General features: G+C 29.5%; 2 protein-coding genes across 2 annotated transcripts in view; one reads left to right on the top strand and one right to left on the bottom strand.

Moving 5' to 3' along the window:
* Window positions 1-1,110: 1,110 nt before the first annotated feature.
* On the bottom strand, window positions 1,111-12,814 carry LOC127286922 (uncharacterized). Its single transcript, XM_051313573.1, has 6 exons — window positions 12,354-12,814; window positions 6,006-6,108; window positions 5,482-5,712; window positions 4,830-5,099; window positions 4,591-4,684; window positions 1,111-2,504 (listed from the first exon to the last, which is right to left on the bottom strand). The coding sequence occupies exons 1-6, from the start codon at window positions 12,362-12,364 to the stop codon at window positions 1,174-1,176; spliced, it is 2,040 nt and encodes a 679-aa protein (XP_051169530.1). The 5' UTR covers window positions 12,365-12,814; the 3' UTR covers window positions 1,111-1,173.
* LOC127286934 (meiotic recombination protein W68) overlaps window positions 3,313-16,061 on the top strand; it is a 100,386-nt gene continuing 87,637 nt past the window's right edge. Inside the window, exons 1-2 of the mRNA XM_051313601.1 lie at window positions 3,313-3,339; window positions 4,031-4,136. The gene's annotated coding sequence lies outside the window, so the exon portion shown is untranslated. The remainder of the gene's footprint in view (window positions 3,340-4,030; window positions 4,137-16,061) is intronic.

The raw sequence follows: 16,061 nt of genomic DNA, 5'->3' as shown, positions 1-16,061 counted from the left end.
ATAATGACAGTGCATCACTGAACTTCAATTATCATGTGACGTTCAAACGAATTCAAGACTTTTCGTTGAATTTGCTTTTTTTACTATAGAATTATAGTAAATATGTATCATGCATATATATTATTATAGTAAATATACTATAATAGTAAAAATAGAAAATAATTGAAAATAGATTAAAAAATTTATTGAAAATATATGACTGAAAATAAGCTGATTAAAGAAAAAAAAATATATATATTTACTGTAATAAATTAGAAATACAGTATAATTAGATATTTATTATAATATTTATATGGTAAATATATATTTACTATAATGGCTAGTCAATATTGAATATTATATTGACTTGTTCTTGATCGTTTTAACAATATGATATTGTTGTTATCTTTGTGCACTTAAAATCACAAGCAGCTAAATACTTTTGCAAGCTTCTCCTTGATCGTTTTTATTGATTCTCAGCCAATCCGTCAGTTTAATACTATTTTTGCTGTCGTTAAAGGGCAAAGATATATTGTGTATGTAATGGAGATGAGTAAACGCATAGGAATATAACATTGTGATCGTGAGAGTATCTGTTATAACGAATAAAAAAAAAAAAAAATTCAAATAAACTATTGTGACTTTTACAGACAAACTGCGTTTTTCATTCATCCTTCACTTGCAATATGTATTTCCTTGAAGATATGGACAAAAAAATTCTGTTTCTTCAATTTTATCACACAAAAATGAAAATTTAAAAAGTGAATGAAGTTATTGTTTTGAAATAAATTTGAAAAAAATTGACCGAAACTATTTCGAAGGAAGATATTTTAAAAAGTTTGAATTCAAGAGGATTTAAAAACTTGAATTCATTTCAAAATATTTTAAAATTAAAGTAAAAAAAAAATTAATTAAAAACAAAAATTATGTAAACCTTAGAAATCGAAAATATTTTAAATTATTATTAATTGAACATATTTAACAAATATTTTAAGATAATTTTTAAAATTAATTTTTACTATTAATTCATTAACAATAAAAATTAAAATATAGAAAAAATTCAATTGCTTTAAAAAAAAGTTTAATTTCAATTCTTTAAAAATGAAAAAGAAATAAATTAAAAACTTATCATTTCGAGTGCAACTAACAATATTTATTTATAATACAGTAGAAATTAAAATTTTTATTACACTTCTAATGATTGGGAACATAGTTCTGACCCGTTTGCGAGCAATTCGAGAGAATTCCTGACGATGTCTCATCATTACCGGAACTGCACAGCATCCCAACAAGTGTATAATCAACGAATGCCGGCAATTCGAGATCCGTTACATCATCATAATTCACTGGATGATGATTATTGTTGACTGGTACCTGTGGAATTCTCGTGTCCAAAACTTCGCATGTGTATTGACATCTATCATTACTGGGATAGAAAAATGGCTCGGGACTATTTTGCGAATGTATTGCCGTCTCGGTAGTACTTGGATCAGTTGAGAAGAGTCTCTCGATAACAGCTGGATTTTGCTCGTGACTACTGTAATTCAGTCGATCATCTAAAACTCGTTGTTGATCATGATGATGGGGAGATCGATTCGCTGGACTTTTTGTCACTGGCTCAATTACTTGATAGCTATTAAAATTTGTAAAATTTGAATTATTCTCCGCGCTGGGCGAACGACTAGGATGAAGTGTTTGATTCATTGATTGAGATTTATTGAGATCCTCGTGTTTTTGAAATACATAGGAATTCCTTTCGTCAATGAGATTTGTTTCCTTTTGCGATGACTCAAAACCCGGGAAATGAACACGATCCTCCTCTGGACACCAATAGGATTGATTTTGATCATTTTTTCTATTGTCAAATTCCTTTTGATTTTGTGCTCGATGATATGATGGATAATTGATTGTTTCGCTGAGTGAATTATTTTGATTTGCATCCTTGGCCATGGGATAACAATTATTCATGGATCGTCGATTGGATTCAAAATCCTTGTCAGTATCAAAGCCGTGGAATTGAAGTCGATCTTCTTGTTGATGAGGAAGACTTAAATGGCTACTACTTGAGTCTTCGCTGAGAAATTGAGTCCAATAATTATCTTGATTTTCTTGCTTCATTTCGTATTTGATGGTTCCACTTCCAAGATCGAGTAAGGTGGATGGTGATCTGGCAACGTCCTGTGCATTCATGGGGAAATCAGGTCTCAATGGTTGATCCAATTGAAAGATTTCTTCAGGTTGAAAGAGATCGCCAGTGAATGCTGGGAAATCCGGATACGCTGCTTCCTGGGGAACTTGACTTGGAAGAGTGTATCCTAAAGTGTTGTCATGAGATTGTACTTGGTCTTGCAACCAGTAAGGAGTGTCTGTAGAGACCGTTTGTTGATTGTACATTCCTGTGCTTTGATGATGATGATGATGATGATGAGAGTGATGAGGGTGATGATTTTGGGAGGATTGATAAGTCGTCATGCTTGATTGAAGCCCACAGATACATTCGAATGGAGGACAGGAACAAGAGTATCCTGGAAAAAAAATTTCAAATTAATTTACAATCATGAACAATTTTTTTTTTATTTTTCTAAAAATTATTATTTTATCTTATTCAAATTTAAATAGTTTTTTTTCTGTTTACGAACAATTTCACATTTATTTTAAAAGCGTAGCAATAAAGTGAAACTTATTAAAAAAAACAGTAATAATTCATTTTTAATTCAATTTTTTGAATTAATTCACAATATAATTGATAAATAAATAATAATTTATTTTATTTAAATAACTCCTTGTAAAATTAGATTTAATTATTGTACTAGGGTTGAAATTTAATTTATTTAATCAAATTTAGTTTTGAAAAAATTAATAAGATATTAAAATTCAATTCATCGAATTTAATTTATTATTTTATTTGATCAATTTATTTTAATTATATTAACTTACTATTTTGATTTTGATTAATTTTTGTATTTACTTAATTTTGTATTTAATAAATTTAATTAATATAATTGTCTGATACTAAATTATAATTTATTAGATCTAAATTGATAATATTATAAAACTAATTTTTGTTTTTTATCATTTTTTTTATGTATCTGAATTATATTTATTTATATCACTATTTTAAATAATTTTTAGTTATCCGACTATTATTAAAATATATATATCATTTATAGATTTTGATTATTTTTAAAAATTATTAATATTAGATTCAATAAAAATAATTATTAAATTTTTTTTTTTTATTTTATAGTTTGAATTTGAATTTAGTTCAGGTTAGTGTCAAGAGGGGCGCTTCAAAAATCATTTCAAAATAGGGACGATGGATTCCCGCTTGAACCCGGCAGCATTCTTTGTTGGCGCATCGTAAGTTGTGTGTTTCTCCGTATTAGTATATAGTTTAAACATAATAAAATATATTGTAGTTGTTCTCGGGTATTTTCAGTGATAAAGAAAACGTTTATTGTCAATTAGTAAAAAGAATTGATTTGAATCATTACTTAAAAACAGTGTAAACTTGTAATCTTTGTGATCTTGCTGAATTATAGGTTATGTTTCATTGTCGTTTAATTTTTTTTGCAAATAATCTATAATTTTTCAAAACTTTTTACATTTAAACAAAATAATAGTTGCAAAGTCACGAATTTTAACGTTAATTAGTAAAAATACAATTAATAATGCTAGATATTTGAGGATTCGTAATAACAAGAAATTTTTGCGCGTGGTTGCCATTATTCAGGGGCAGGCGTCTAGTTACGTGTAAAACATTTCTATTGCTTTTCTTTGTCAAAGAATTATAGTTTATTAAATAATCAGTGCATATTTTTAGGAAAAGAGTAAAGCTTTATTTGTTTTTGAATATCTTAAATAATTCCTAATAAATATTGTTGAATAATTATATAGTATTCGGATAAGTGATAAAGTGAAATGAATATTCTGGAATTTTTGAACATTTTTCTTTTACAGGTATTAAGCATTTCTGTTATGGGTGAAATTTTATTGAAATTAGGTTTATATTTTTCCAATATTTACTGTATTGTAAAATATTATGTTTCAGATACTTTTGCTTCAGATTATTAGAATTCAAGGATTATATTAATAGAAAAATTCAACTGTTGATAAATCGGAGAGTAAGATTCTATTGTCGCATTGCTTCAAAAAACGTAAGTTTTTATTCTCATTATTAGTGATTATTTAATATTTTCTTAAACTTTTTTATCACTTTATATAGGTTATGTTTTACTATTGTTTGAAATTTTTTAAAATTGTTTATTTTCTAAATGCTTTTTATTCATTTAATCAAAATAATTTTCTTTTTTGGCACGTTTGGTAAATATTCTGAAATATTTTATATTTTGAACGTGTTTAGAGGTTAGATTTGTAAAATAACAAATAAATAAATATATATATATATATATATATATATATATATATATATATATATATATATATATATATATATATGTCTATAAATTTAATTTAAAAAAGCAAAACAGGAAATAAGAAAAAGTCGCTCAAAAATGTAACCTGTATATATTTTGGATTATTAAGTATATTTTCAAATGTTTTCATTCAAAGAAATAATAAAATACAAATTAATGAAATTAGATAACTAACCTTTATCAGAAATAAGAGGGGGAGGCTGAGGGGTTCTTGGTGGTATCTCCATTGCCTCTGTGCTCGGCCTCTTTGTACCTCTCAGAGACATTAACTGAAATAATTATTTTAAATTAACTTTTTTGGAATTTGTTTTGTTTTTGTTTTTTTTTTTAAACAACTTTATTAATTTCCGATTATTTAAAAATTTTGAAATTATTTTTTATATAAATTCTGGCTAATTGTAAGAAATATTTTACCTTCGTGCCTAAAGCTGCTTCTCTCGCTAACATAACAGCTAAACCCCTTACTCGTCTGCCAGCACCAACACTTCTTCTCGCTTCTGAAGTTGATTTTGCTTCTGGTTTTGGATGATCATGTTGTCCTTTGGCTTGAAAAAATATTGCATGATCCGTATGTCTCCAGAAATGAGTTACTGGATAACCACAATGTCCACGACAAGAAAGTATTTGCAATCTTCCTGTGCATTGTCTATTTGGACAAGGTTTTCCTTGTTGTTTTTTTCTTGCCTAAAATTAAAATAATTAATTAATTCCTCAATATTTATTAATAAAGGTTGTAGATATTTCTTTTTGGTTTTGGTTCTACTTTTTTTCCGCAAAATTAAATCTACTTTAATGTGTATGCTTTATATGGCTTTTTGGTTGCACGTGCGTCTAATTTATATTTCTCGAATAGCAATTCGAAAAGTATAGTTATACATAAAATTACTTTTATCTCCAATGCGTGATCATATTTCGTAGGAAGCTATTTGTACAACCAGTTTGGAGTGAAGTAAATTAGTGTTTCTTTATCAGCAATAAGTCAACGCACTTGGGATATGTACAATGTGATGCTGAAGGGCAAGATGTTGATGATGATCTTAACAAGAGGATCGTAAATGCTTCGTACCTTGTCACAAATTGCAGGTCGAAGATGTACTCTGTTGCCTCCAGGAAGAATGCAGCTTTCCGAACAAACTAGAACTCCTAAGCAAGATTTCTTGAGGATGCTTACATTGTGATTGTTCGTATTTCTCATTGCCCAGCCGGAAGCGTGTCTTCTCGCTTCTTCGCAATCTGGACCATAGACTCGTCTCACGTGACCATCTGCCCACTCGCACCATGGATCATACTCAATGACCTTGAATTTAAAATAACGAGTCTCGTGAGTTCAGGTGAAATTATATTATTTTAAATTAATTTTTTTCTTTTAATTATTATTGATTCTGGTCTATAAATTATGGAAAACTTTTAAATTGATTTAAATAGGAGATTTTTAAATTATTGTTTACTTCTTAGGTTCATTGTATTTTTATTCAAAGTTTATTGTGAGAGGATTTAATTTCGTTATTTTTCAGTGTTTGTATAGTTAAATCTATCTTCAGAAATCTAACTTTTTTATAATTGTTGCTTCATTCTTAAAATATCTCTTACCCTTGGGACATTTGGATCATTGATATCCCATTCTTGATGAGGATGTTGCTGTTGCTGGTTTCCGGCAACAGTCGCTGACATTGTCGGCGAACCCACACGGCTCCTAAAATTAAAAATTACATTTTTCTTTTAGAAATCTCCTAACAATTTTGGAAATTAAAACTGAATAAATTGCAATAAATTTAAATAATTTAATAGAAAATAAAACAATTAATTATTGAACAAATTTGAAAAATATAGATTTCTGATTTTTTTTTTAGTTTAATGATAAAATGAAAAAAAAAGAATTTTGTTTTTTAAATTTGACAAAGAAAATTTCTTTTTTTTTCAATTAATGACAAGATTCTTCTTGAGAGAATTGAAAACAAATATTGCTGATATTTTATTATACGTACAATATATATATACACGCTTTAAAGATCAATATTCGCATCGGAAGTATGAGAGAGTTTGAAATTCGTTTAAGAAAATGAATGGGATACATCGATTTCCTCTGACAAAACTAATTGGCATTCGTGTAAAGACATTAATATTATTTTCGTCGAGTTTCACGCGCGGACAACCCATCGAATGAAGGAAACAAACGTGTTTCGTTTCACACATATATATATATATATACCTATACACGCGTAAGATTTATTCGTCATATATAGTATTGAAAGAAGAGGGAATATTTGCGCGCGAACGCCTACCGGGCAAAAGTCGCGAGATGGTTATACATAAGCAACAAATTATTATTCAAAATTTAATTGACACACGGTGGGCGACGGTAAACGGTGAAGTTACTTGGATGAGATGCACGTAAATGGAAAGTTACCGGGGCGCGCGTGCAAGACACGAAACATAAGGGGTACCCACCACCCGGGGCGATTTACAAATCTAAGTTTCATCATCTCGGAAGATTCATCATCGATTCTTCGATTACATATCGAAAAATCACTTGTAATAAGTTCAATATGTCTTTGTCGTCTCATTTTCAACGCCGAATCTGTTAAAAAAGAAAAAAAAAAAAAATTTGAAAGTGACTTTAATTTACCACTATCTGATAAATTGTGTAAAAATATTTTAAGTTGTTTTACTAATGAGAAAATTGTAATTTTTTTTTATTTTTTAACGAGGCATAGGCACTATTTATCATTATTGAAAATTCAGAATGATATTTCATATATTATATATATATGTTATAATTCATCTCTCATATTCAATTTGAAAGTTTATATCCAATTTGAAAATATGATTTGTGATTAAAAGGAATGCAATGTGTCTCAGTTGCAATTTATATATATATATCGGGTGTGAAATTCTGTGATTTTGCGATCGAAAGAACTTAATATAAATACGAAGGTCTAATTTAACATTGCGCAATCACTTACGACGTGTCGCGCAGCAATCGAGATAAAATCCCGATTTATGGTACGCATCGGTCGTACCTTGTATTATACTTATGGGTGTTCGTGGGTGGCCTGACAAGATGTTCGCCAACTTCCCGGAATTCTTATATAGTTGCCAGATTCACGTCCGGATGATGATACGAGATCAATACAGACGCGGAAACGCAAGGAAATTATTATAAGTCTTGCGAGTTTAGATAAAATTCCATATTTTTTCCAAAATCAGTTATTTTATGTCTAAATTATTGTGCTTAATGTTCGACACTTTCGCTGAATTTTATATATATAATTTTTATTCAAATCTGTTTGGAATCTAATGACTTTATATATATATATAAATACTTTTAAGAGAGTCCTGAATCTCATTAAAACTGTAATTTGACATTAAAAAGGATAGTTACAGGATTTATATTAAACATTGTGATAGACATGAATTTTTATTTCCCATTAGAAAGTATTTTTAGTTTACTAATATAGTTAATGGTAATGTGTAATGTTTCTTTTAAGCTAATGACTATATTATATATATAGCTATTCCAATTTTGTAGTTTAGAAAAGTTTTTTGAATCATTTAATCAAAGGACATTTGCAAACTTTTGTCGATTATATAGAATTTAAAGTGAGTATTATTGTGATCAATAGGGTGAAATATTTGTGTAAACATTATACTATAACAAAAGTCATTGACCATGCGTGAAATGGAAAACGCCCACCCGAAATCGTTTCCAACCTGCCTATGTGAGAAAGATTAACGATGGGGCGCAGTTTCCATTGAGTAAATTCAGAAAAGTTTTCATTTATTTCATTTTTACCAGGAAAAAAAATTGTCATTTTTTTCTCTTTTCAATTTTCGTCTCGACAAAGATGTATATATGTATATTATATCATTTCTAAAGGATCATATAATTAAATGTTTAGAGAAAAATTCTAGATTTTTCCAGTCAGATTATTCGAGAGGTTTTCTTGTCTATAGGCTTCAAGAAAAATGAACTTCAACCCACGTATTTCGGACCACAATATTCGCGAGTTACACGCGTCCTTTTTGCATTTTATAGAATCGCGCGAGAACTTGGACGTTTACGATCTTCAGACACCTACTCGCAAATTTTTCATCGTCTCTCTACACCTCCTCGTCCTCGAGGTCTAGACTGATGCTTTTTTTTTTAGGGGAGAAAAAAAAGAAATTTCATAGCACAAACTTTTTAGTAATCACAATTTATAACCTTAATTATTTTCATCTAATAGTTCTTTGAATGTATACAAAGAGTACTTAAAATATATTTTCACTACATGTGTATGAATTTTATAATTGTTTCTTCAAAAATTAAATGCTTTACATTTTTAAGTACAAATTATTTTGATTATTAAGTTATTTTGAAAACTAGCGTTTTTTTTATGTTATTATATCCAAAAAGAATCAAGGATATTTTTTTTTCTTTTAAAATTGGGAAAGGATTCGTTAGATTAAAATAAACATTTGCTCAAATGTCAGTGTATATATATATACACACAAGCTCTCTCGCAGGGGATATCTTTGACCATAAGTAGAGAAAGAGTATTTGAGAAGAGAAGGAAACTGTGAACGGGTTGAATGATTGCCCGGATCGGTGATAAAGTCATCGCCTTTAGCACCGCGTAAGATGATACATCGACCGGCGATGCAGAGCCAAGATTGTAGCAAGAGATGAACGCGTACACGCACACGCGTCTCCCTCTAGTACATAAAGCGCGAGTATTTACCTCCAAGCACCTAAGTCGTGGCTCGTGTGGTGAACCTACGAGCACGGGCCACGCTTTCAGGGCTGGTCCCCATAAATAACCTCACCCAAAAGTCTCCTGATTCCAAATTTTCGACCCACAAAAGAATATATATATATATATCTTCCGGAGAAAAAAATAATACTGCTTTTTATCGTTTCATTGTTGTCAATGTACTTGCGCTTTTTATTTTGTTAATTGAATGAAAAAAACAAAATTTTGCGATTTAATTTATTTTAAAAGTGAAATATTTTTAATAATCAAAATATCTTATAAATAAACTGTAAAAATGGTTCAGTTTGGAATTTATTAATTTTTTTGTTAATTAATGTAACTTTAAAAAGTGTAAAAAAAGACTATATTTAATGAAGTAAATATTTATCGTTATGAAAATTGGAATTAAGAAAAGATTGTCGATAAAATTTGAGCATTGGAATTTATATTCTTGGATTAGATACTTATCATTTTTATAAATTTTCTTTGCGTACACGCATTCGGCCCTGGTGACTTTAGATATTAAATGGAAGATATGTTCGCGACTCAAACATTAAATATCTCGGAGTGAGAAAAAACTGTACGAGGTATATATACCCAACCAATCCTGGTTATTCGGATCTTCGCGCGAGATTACGGAAAGAGGTCCTGGACAAGTTAATTCTTCGAGTCCGGAACGTCATCTCAAAAGGAAACTAATAGTTATCAGGTTCAGATTAACGGGTTTCTACAATATCGTTCTTTTCGTATATATAAACATTTATTTTTAAAATGTGTCCGCTTCCATTTTTATATTCTGTCGACAAATATAGTATTATAATAATTTAAACATATACGTGGGTTGCAATAATCTCGGTTATCAAATTTACTATATCAAAGCATATATGTACTATAATTAAGAAAATATTAAGCTCAAATTTTTGGAATTAAAATTATATATATATATATAAGGAAGCTCTCGAAATAATTTTTATTTATTTTTGTTTTTCTTATTAGTTTCTTATTTTTTCTATACAATTTTTTAGAATAAAAAATAAAAACGGGGTGGGCTAAAATAAACATTTATTTATTGAAATTGAAAGAGAATAAATTACGAGCCAGTTTTGAAGTTTATTGTTAAATATTTTTACAGGGCTGTTGATGTAAATCAAATCATTTCATAATTGTCATTACTCGAGACGGTCCTAACCGTTAAACTGTCAGCTTCCATTCGGCGGAGAGATAAAGGGTCCTGCTAGCGTGGGTTCAAAGAGTTCTTCACGGTCTTAAGATCCAAGATAAAGGGGATCGTTTTACCGGAACATTCGTTTAATCTGTCTTCGAGGTGTCGCCCTGTGATCAATGGCGGGGTGAACATTCTTAATCGAATTCACATACAAATCAGCACACATATAATCAATGTTTTCAACCCCCTTTTCATCTTAAAAAACATTCCTAATCGGTCATGACAGTATTGAGATCAAGAATTTGTGTGAATCATATATCTTCTTTATTCGTTGCGAGAATTTTTTTTCTTCTATATATTATATATAGAAAAAACTCCTTGGCATGTTTTTGTCACAATTTACCATTAAAATCAACTAATCAATTGAAATTTTGAGCCTATGGGTTAAATATAGATATATAAATCTACAAAAGCCTGAAAAAATATTTGCATTCGTGTTATTTTATTATTTAGCTAAAAATACAAAATCTATTCTGAAAGGGGGAAAAATATGGGGACAAGGATGATTTTGGAGGTCATTTGATAAGGAATAAATATATACATATCTATTACTGAATTTGTAATAGATCAAAGATGGAGTTGTCGAACAAGGACGATGGTTAATTCCAACAAAAGGCACACCACTCACGTTGCCGATTCCGTGTACATAAAAGCTGTTAGGTCCTAGAAACCCAACCAACCAATGGGGTTAAGTGATAACGCCCACACGCCAATGAGAAAGTCGTACAACGCCCACTGATTAGATATCAGGGAAAACTATAAAGGGGAGAAAAATCGATTCTTCAATTCTTTACATTCACATTGTATATATATATATATATATATGTGAAGAGTATCTTTTTAATCGGCTTCAGGAAGTAACCGATTGTTCCGCAGGAAACGCCCAATTGTTAGCTTGCTATTTTTCTAAATTACATTTATCATTTGGCTATTCATTATTTGTTTCAGTAAGAGAGGCTATATTTCAAACAAAAATGAAAAAAAATCTACTTGATTTTGTTGGATCACATGAAAAACGATTTTAAATAAAAAATATGTTTCTAACTTTTTAGTAATTCAAAATTCACTATTTTTCCTATATAGATTCGATTGTATTTAATGTTTACACGGAAAAAAGGAATTACTTACTAATGCTAACTGATGTTTGCTATCGGATGTATCAAAATTTAGTAACTACAGCTAAATTTCTTGCTACATAACAACGAAAAAGTTTGCTGTGATATAAATAACAGTCTTAATTTTTTAAAACTTATTGTCACAGCAATAAACTTTTTTGACCCCACGACAAATTTATTCGCTGTCACAGCAAACGATTTCTATGCGTGCGTAGATAAGTGTTTTGCAAATTAAGGATATTTTTGCTAGACGCATAGAAAAAGTTTGCTGTGACAGTGAACTATTTGCTCTCACATCAAATTACGTTAGCTAATATTGGATGTCAAAAGATTGCTGTGACAGTAAATTTTTAAAAATTAAGATTAATATTGTTTATCACAGCATAAACTTTTTTTGTTGTCATTGCAAAAAATTTAGCTGTGGTTACTAATTTTGATAGATCCGATATAGCCAACATCAGTTAGCATCTGTAAGCGCATAATTCCTTTTTTTCCATTTATATAAAAACTGATTATTTATTTTTATAAGTGCGGATAAATTTCATTTCGCTAAACGTTATATATGTAAAGAAGGTGCCAGAGTTTTCGTATCATCAGACCGAAGATATATGATGATGATTGATTTCTCTCCAGAAGACAAGATGATGTGAAAAATTATTTTAAAAAATTTGTTTATGCTATTCTCTTAATACAGTTTTTCTCCATTTTGGTACTAAATTTAACAATAATAATTATCATTAGATTAATTAATGATCTTTAAAAAAGTAAAAGATTTTTACATTTAAGAAAATAGTTTCAAGTTTGTTCAATAGTTGTCATTAAAATTTAATTCATTGTAATTAAAAAATCCGTATTTAGTACTTACAATACCACCATAGTCGAAACTCCTGGAAGAATGATCACTAGACTCTCCCTCTCTCTCTCTCTTATTACAACACTATAGTAACAGGATTTATCACAGTCCTTGATTAGGTGTAATCTTTGGTCCAGGAAATAATTGTGACACTTCACTGACTAGTAATCGAATGTTCAATCATTTATCGCACAAGATTGAACAAAAATAACTTTAATTATGAAGTATTTTCACCAACTAGTTTTTAATACACGCGTTATTTTATTCATAGATTATTTATTAGATATTAGCAAGAATAATCTAGTTTTAGAATATTTTTATTTTAAACGATTAAATAAGTCATGTAAAATAAAATTTTGATCCTTGGTGACTTAGAAAAATCCTAAGGATAAATATATTTATATATATATATTATATGATCGCGCTTGCGTGTGTGCGACTCAGAGTCGCGCCGAGGACTGACTATCAACTTGTGAAATAGTATGAGCACGTTGATGGCTTGTTGTGCTCCCTCGATCGGTGTTCATAAGGACCGCCTACGGGAGTGGCCATGTTCAACCAATGGCAGTGATACTTATTCAAGGGTGTCTAATCCTTCGAGCCACCCTCAAATCCTTGGGATAGGTGTCTTTCGTTTCTATCAAGAAAACACGAGTGTTGCACAATCGAAATTTACTTCTTTTTTTTTCTTGGGTCGTACATCATATATATAATAAGTCGGAGCAGCCCCTTTGTTTACTCTTGCGTGGGAGATGTCGACCCTTGAGAATTTTTTCCAAGTTTCATGTGTCATTCACCTCGCGCAATAGAAAAGGGCAATTCGTTTCCAATCCAAGAGAAAAAGAGTTTTAAATCTTGCGTGAAAGAAATCTGTAAAAGTCGGTCGACAGTCATTGACAGGATTCAACAGCTATATATATATAGATTTCAAAATTTTGTTGATCTGTAAAATGATTTATAGATGTTTACATATATCTAAATCTTTCTGATTAATTTAACATCTATTCATAAGAGTCTGTCATATATTATTGTTACTGTTACAATCTTGTATTGAAAATTAGGATTGTCTATTTTGCAAAATTTCTTAAAGATACTATCAACTTTTGATGGTAATATCTTGATGATTTGATAAGTAACTGATTTTCCAAGCAGTCTGTGATGTTTTTGATTATGATGCTGAATTGAGAAATTAATCCAATTTGCTCCTTTGAAATAATTTCTTATTTCGCTTTTTAAGATCACCTTTCGCTTATGCTATACACCGAAAAAAATATATTGAATCAATAGCATTTCTGCCAAAGGTATAAAATTTATTGATTCAAAAGCATATGCTATAAAATGTGTAAAATATTTTACAAATTTTATAGCATATGCTTTTGAATCAATAATTTTTATATCTTTGACAGAAATGCTGTTATAATTCAATAACATATTTTTCTCAGTGTAAATTTGATACTTTAGGACAATGATATTTATGACCATAAAGAAATTTAATTAATTTTTTCAACTATTGACTAATGTTTCTTTATATATGTCAATAATATCCAACTAATTTTACAGTTGTTATCTCGAAAATTAATTTTAAAAAATAGTAAATAATTGATTAAAATACAGATAGGGTTTTAATATACGGATGAGATAATTATTATTTATTGATTCGAATTATTATTATAAAATATTTTTTTATGAAAGTTAAATAATAATTTAGCTGCGTAAATCGAATGTGAAATCTAATGTAACAGCAAAGAAGTAGGTATATATAGATAATCAGCTGGTTTCTCTAATTCGCGAGGGGGTGTTTCAGAGGAGTTGCCACTTTTCTATACCTCATGCCACTTGCTTATCCTAACTCCCTCCTCCTTTTTAGGTACCCGCATCCAAGACAACGGCCCGTTACACTTCGATCGAACTCGAGTTCACGACGCAAACATATCTGCCAAAGTGAGGTCGTCCTCGAAATTGCAATCCGCTATTTCTCTGATTACTTGAATTACTCAAAGGAATCAGAGCTTCTGCTGAAATTCAAATCCCAGAAACTAGGTTTCTCAATATATACAAAAGGTCTTAAACGATGAGCACAGTGAAGAAAAAATTTAGTATTTCATTCAAATAATATTGATTACTTTGCGACTATTACATCAATAAATACATCAATATATTTCTGCATTTGTATAAAATGCCATTTATTGATCTGGAACCAGATGCATCTGCTAAAAAATTTCTAGTTATTCTAAAAAGAAAAAATATAGTTAACAGACACTGTTCAGTTAAATAATTCTTTAAATAATTTCTGACAAAATCAACTATAGAATACATTTTGGGTATCAATTAGTTTCAATTTGACACTTTTAAGTTAACAGTGTAATATTTAATCCTGGTTTGACTAACCAGAATTCTATATAGTTATATTAACCAAACATTTTTTCATTGGAGAATAGTGAAAGATTTTAACTGAAACAATTAAAACTTTTGTTATTCTATATAGTCAAATCTATCGTTGTTTAGGTAAACCTTTTTTCCGTTTCGAACGAATAAATAATAATCAAGTAACGGGTTATTTTAATCAAATCAATTTTTTTCAGTAAAAATTCTTTCTAATTAGATGATATAAGGATTAAATTGCCTTGAGTGGTAATTCTAAAGAGCATTTTATGTATATATATATTTACCGAAATTTGAACTCCCCCTGGTCCTCTTATGGTTCGTTCTCACCCAATTTTCTATTAGAAACGTTTTAAAGGGATTAGTTCAAAGGATTAGATCAACAACAAAATTAGCGTAGTTTAGGGGAAGTTCGTCAAATAGTAAAAGGGGTTAGTGGTTTAGAGGACATTTGTAAACTCAATGTGTTATATATATATATACTTGGGAGCCACTACCGCACATGAAACCGATATTCACGGGAAAAAATATTTTGCAAATCTATATTGTAACTTTTATTTATATATATATATATAGTCCGAGTCTCATAATATATGCTATATTTATATGCGACTTATCAGTTCTTCTCCCTCACGCCTGCATATAGACCGGGGATAAGTTTTTTACCTAAATATATATGTGCTATATCTTTCATGCATGTGCGATTTGGTACCGCCACGTGTGTGTTACTGCTGATAATCCTAGCGTTACTTCCTACCACGTGCCGCAGGTGTGGAGTTTGCGGTTGCTCTTTACAGAATTGTTATAAAGTGGTTAACTTCTTTACAATATATAGCAATTATATGAATTTTAGTTTTAGTTTTTTTTTTTTTTTTTTGTTTGTCCAACTCAAATATTATATAGAAATGAAAAATGACGTTTTGCATGATTACAAAATTTTTATTACAATTATTGAAAATTGGATTCACTCCGAGGGGCTGTTCACTGAAAATCCAATTGAACAATATTTGAGAATTCATTAAAGATTTTTAAGGATTGCTAGTCATTTTTGTAATTCCTATTTTGAAATTAAGGGAAATAGTGCTTTCATTTTATTTGAAGTAATTACTTGCAAGAGTAAGATTGCAAGAAAAATAGATTAATTGTATAATTCGCCGCCGAATTCGCTCGTATGTCTCCGTAACCATTCGTGACTCGCAACAATTCTTACTGCATGATTTAGAATTTTACTGGAATCGACGAGATTCGTTTGGATTCGCATAGTATTCGACAAATTCGAACGTCCTTTTCAATAATCGTCGGTAATCTCTAATTAAAATACAATATATTCAGAATCAA

Source organism: Leptopilina boulardi, unplaced genomic scaffold (assembly GCF_019393585.1).
Source record: "Leptopilina boulardi isolate dan_hultmark-lab unplaced genomic scaffold, ZJU_Lbou_2.1 LbouV2_366, whole genome shotgun sequence".
In the NCBI taxonomy this organism is placed as follows: Eukaryota; Metazoa; Arthropoda; class Insecta; order Hymenoptera; family Figitidae; genus Leptopilina; species Leptopilina boulardi.
The sequence above is the reverse complement of the archived record's forward strand: the minus strand, read 5'-3'. Positions and strand labels throughout refer to the sequence as shown.

Bases quoted from the DNA above. Each gene is read 5' to 3' on its own strand.
- LOC127286922 (XM_051313573.1), bottom strand. The intron at 5,100-5,481 runs GTACGAAGCATT...TTTTAATTTTAG, and splicing joins GACCTGCAATTTGTGACAAG to GCAAGAAAAAAACAACAAGG. The intron at 4,685-4,829 runs GTAAAATATTTC...TAATTATTTCAG, and splicing joins AAGCAGCTTTAGGCACGAAG to TTAATGTCTCTGAGAGGTAC.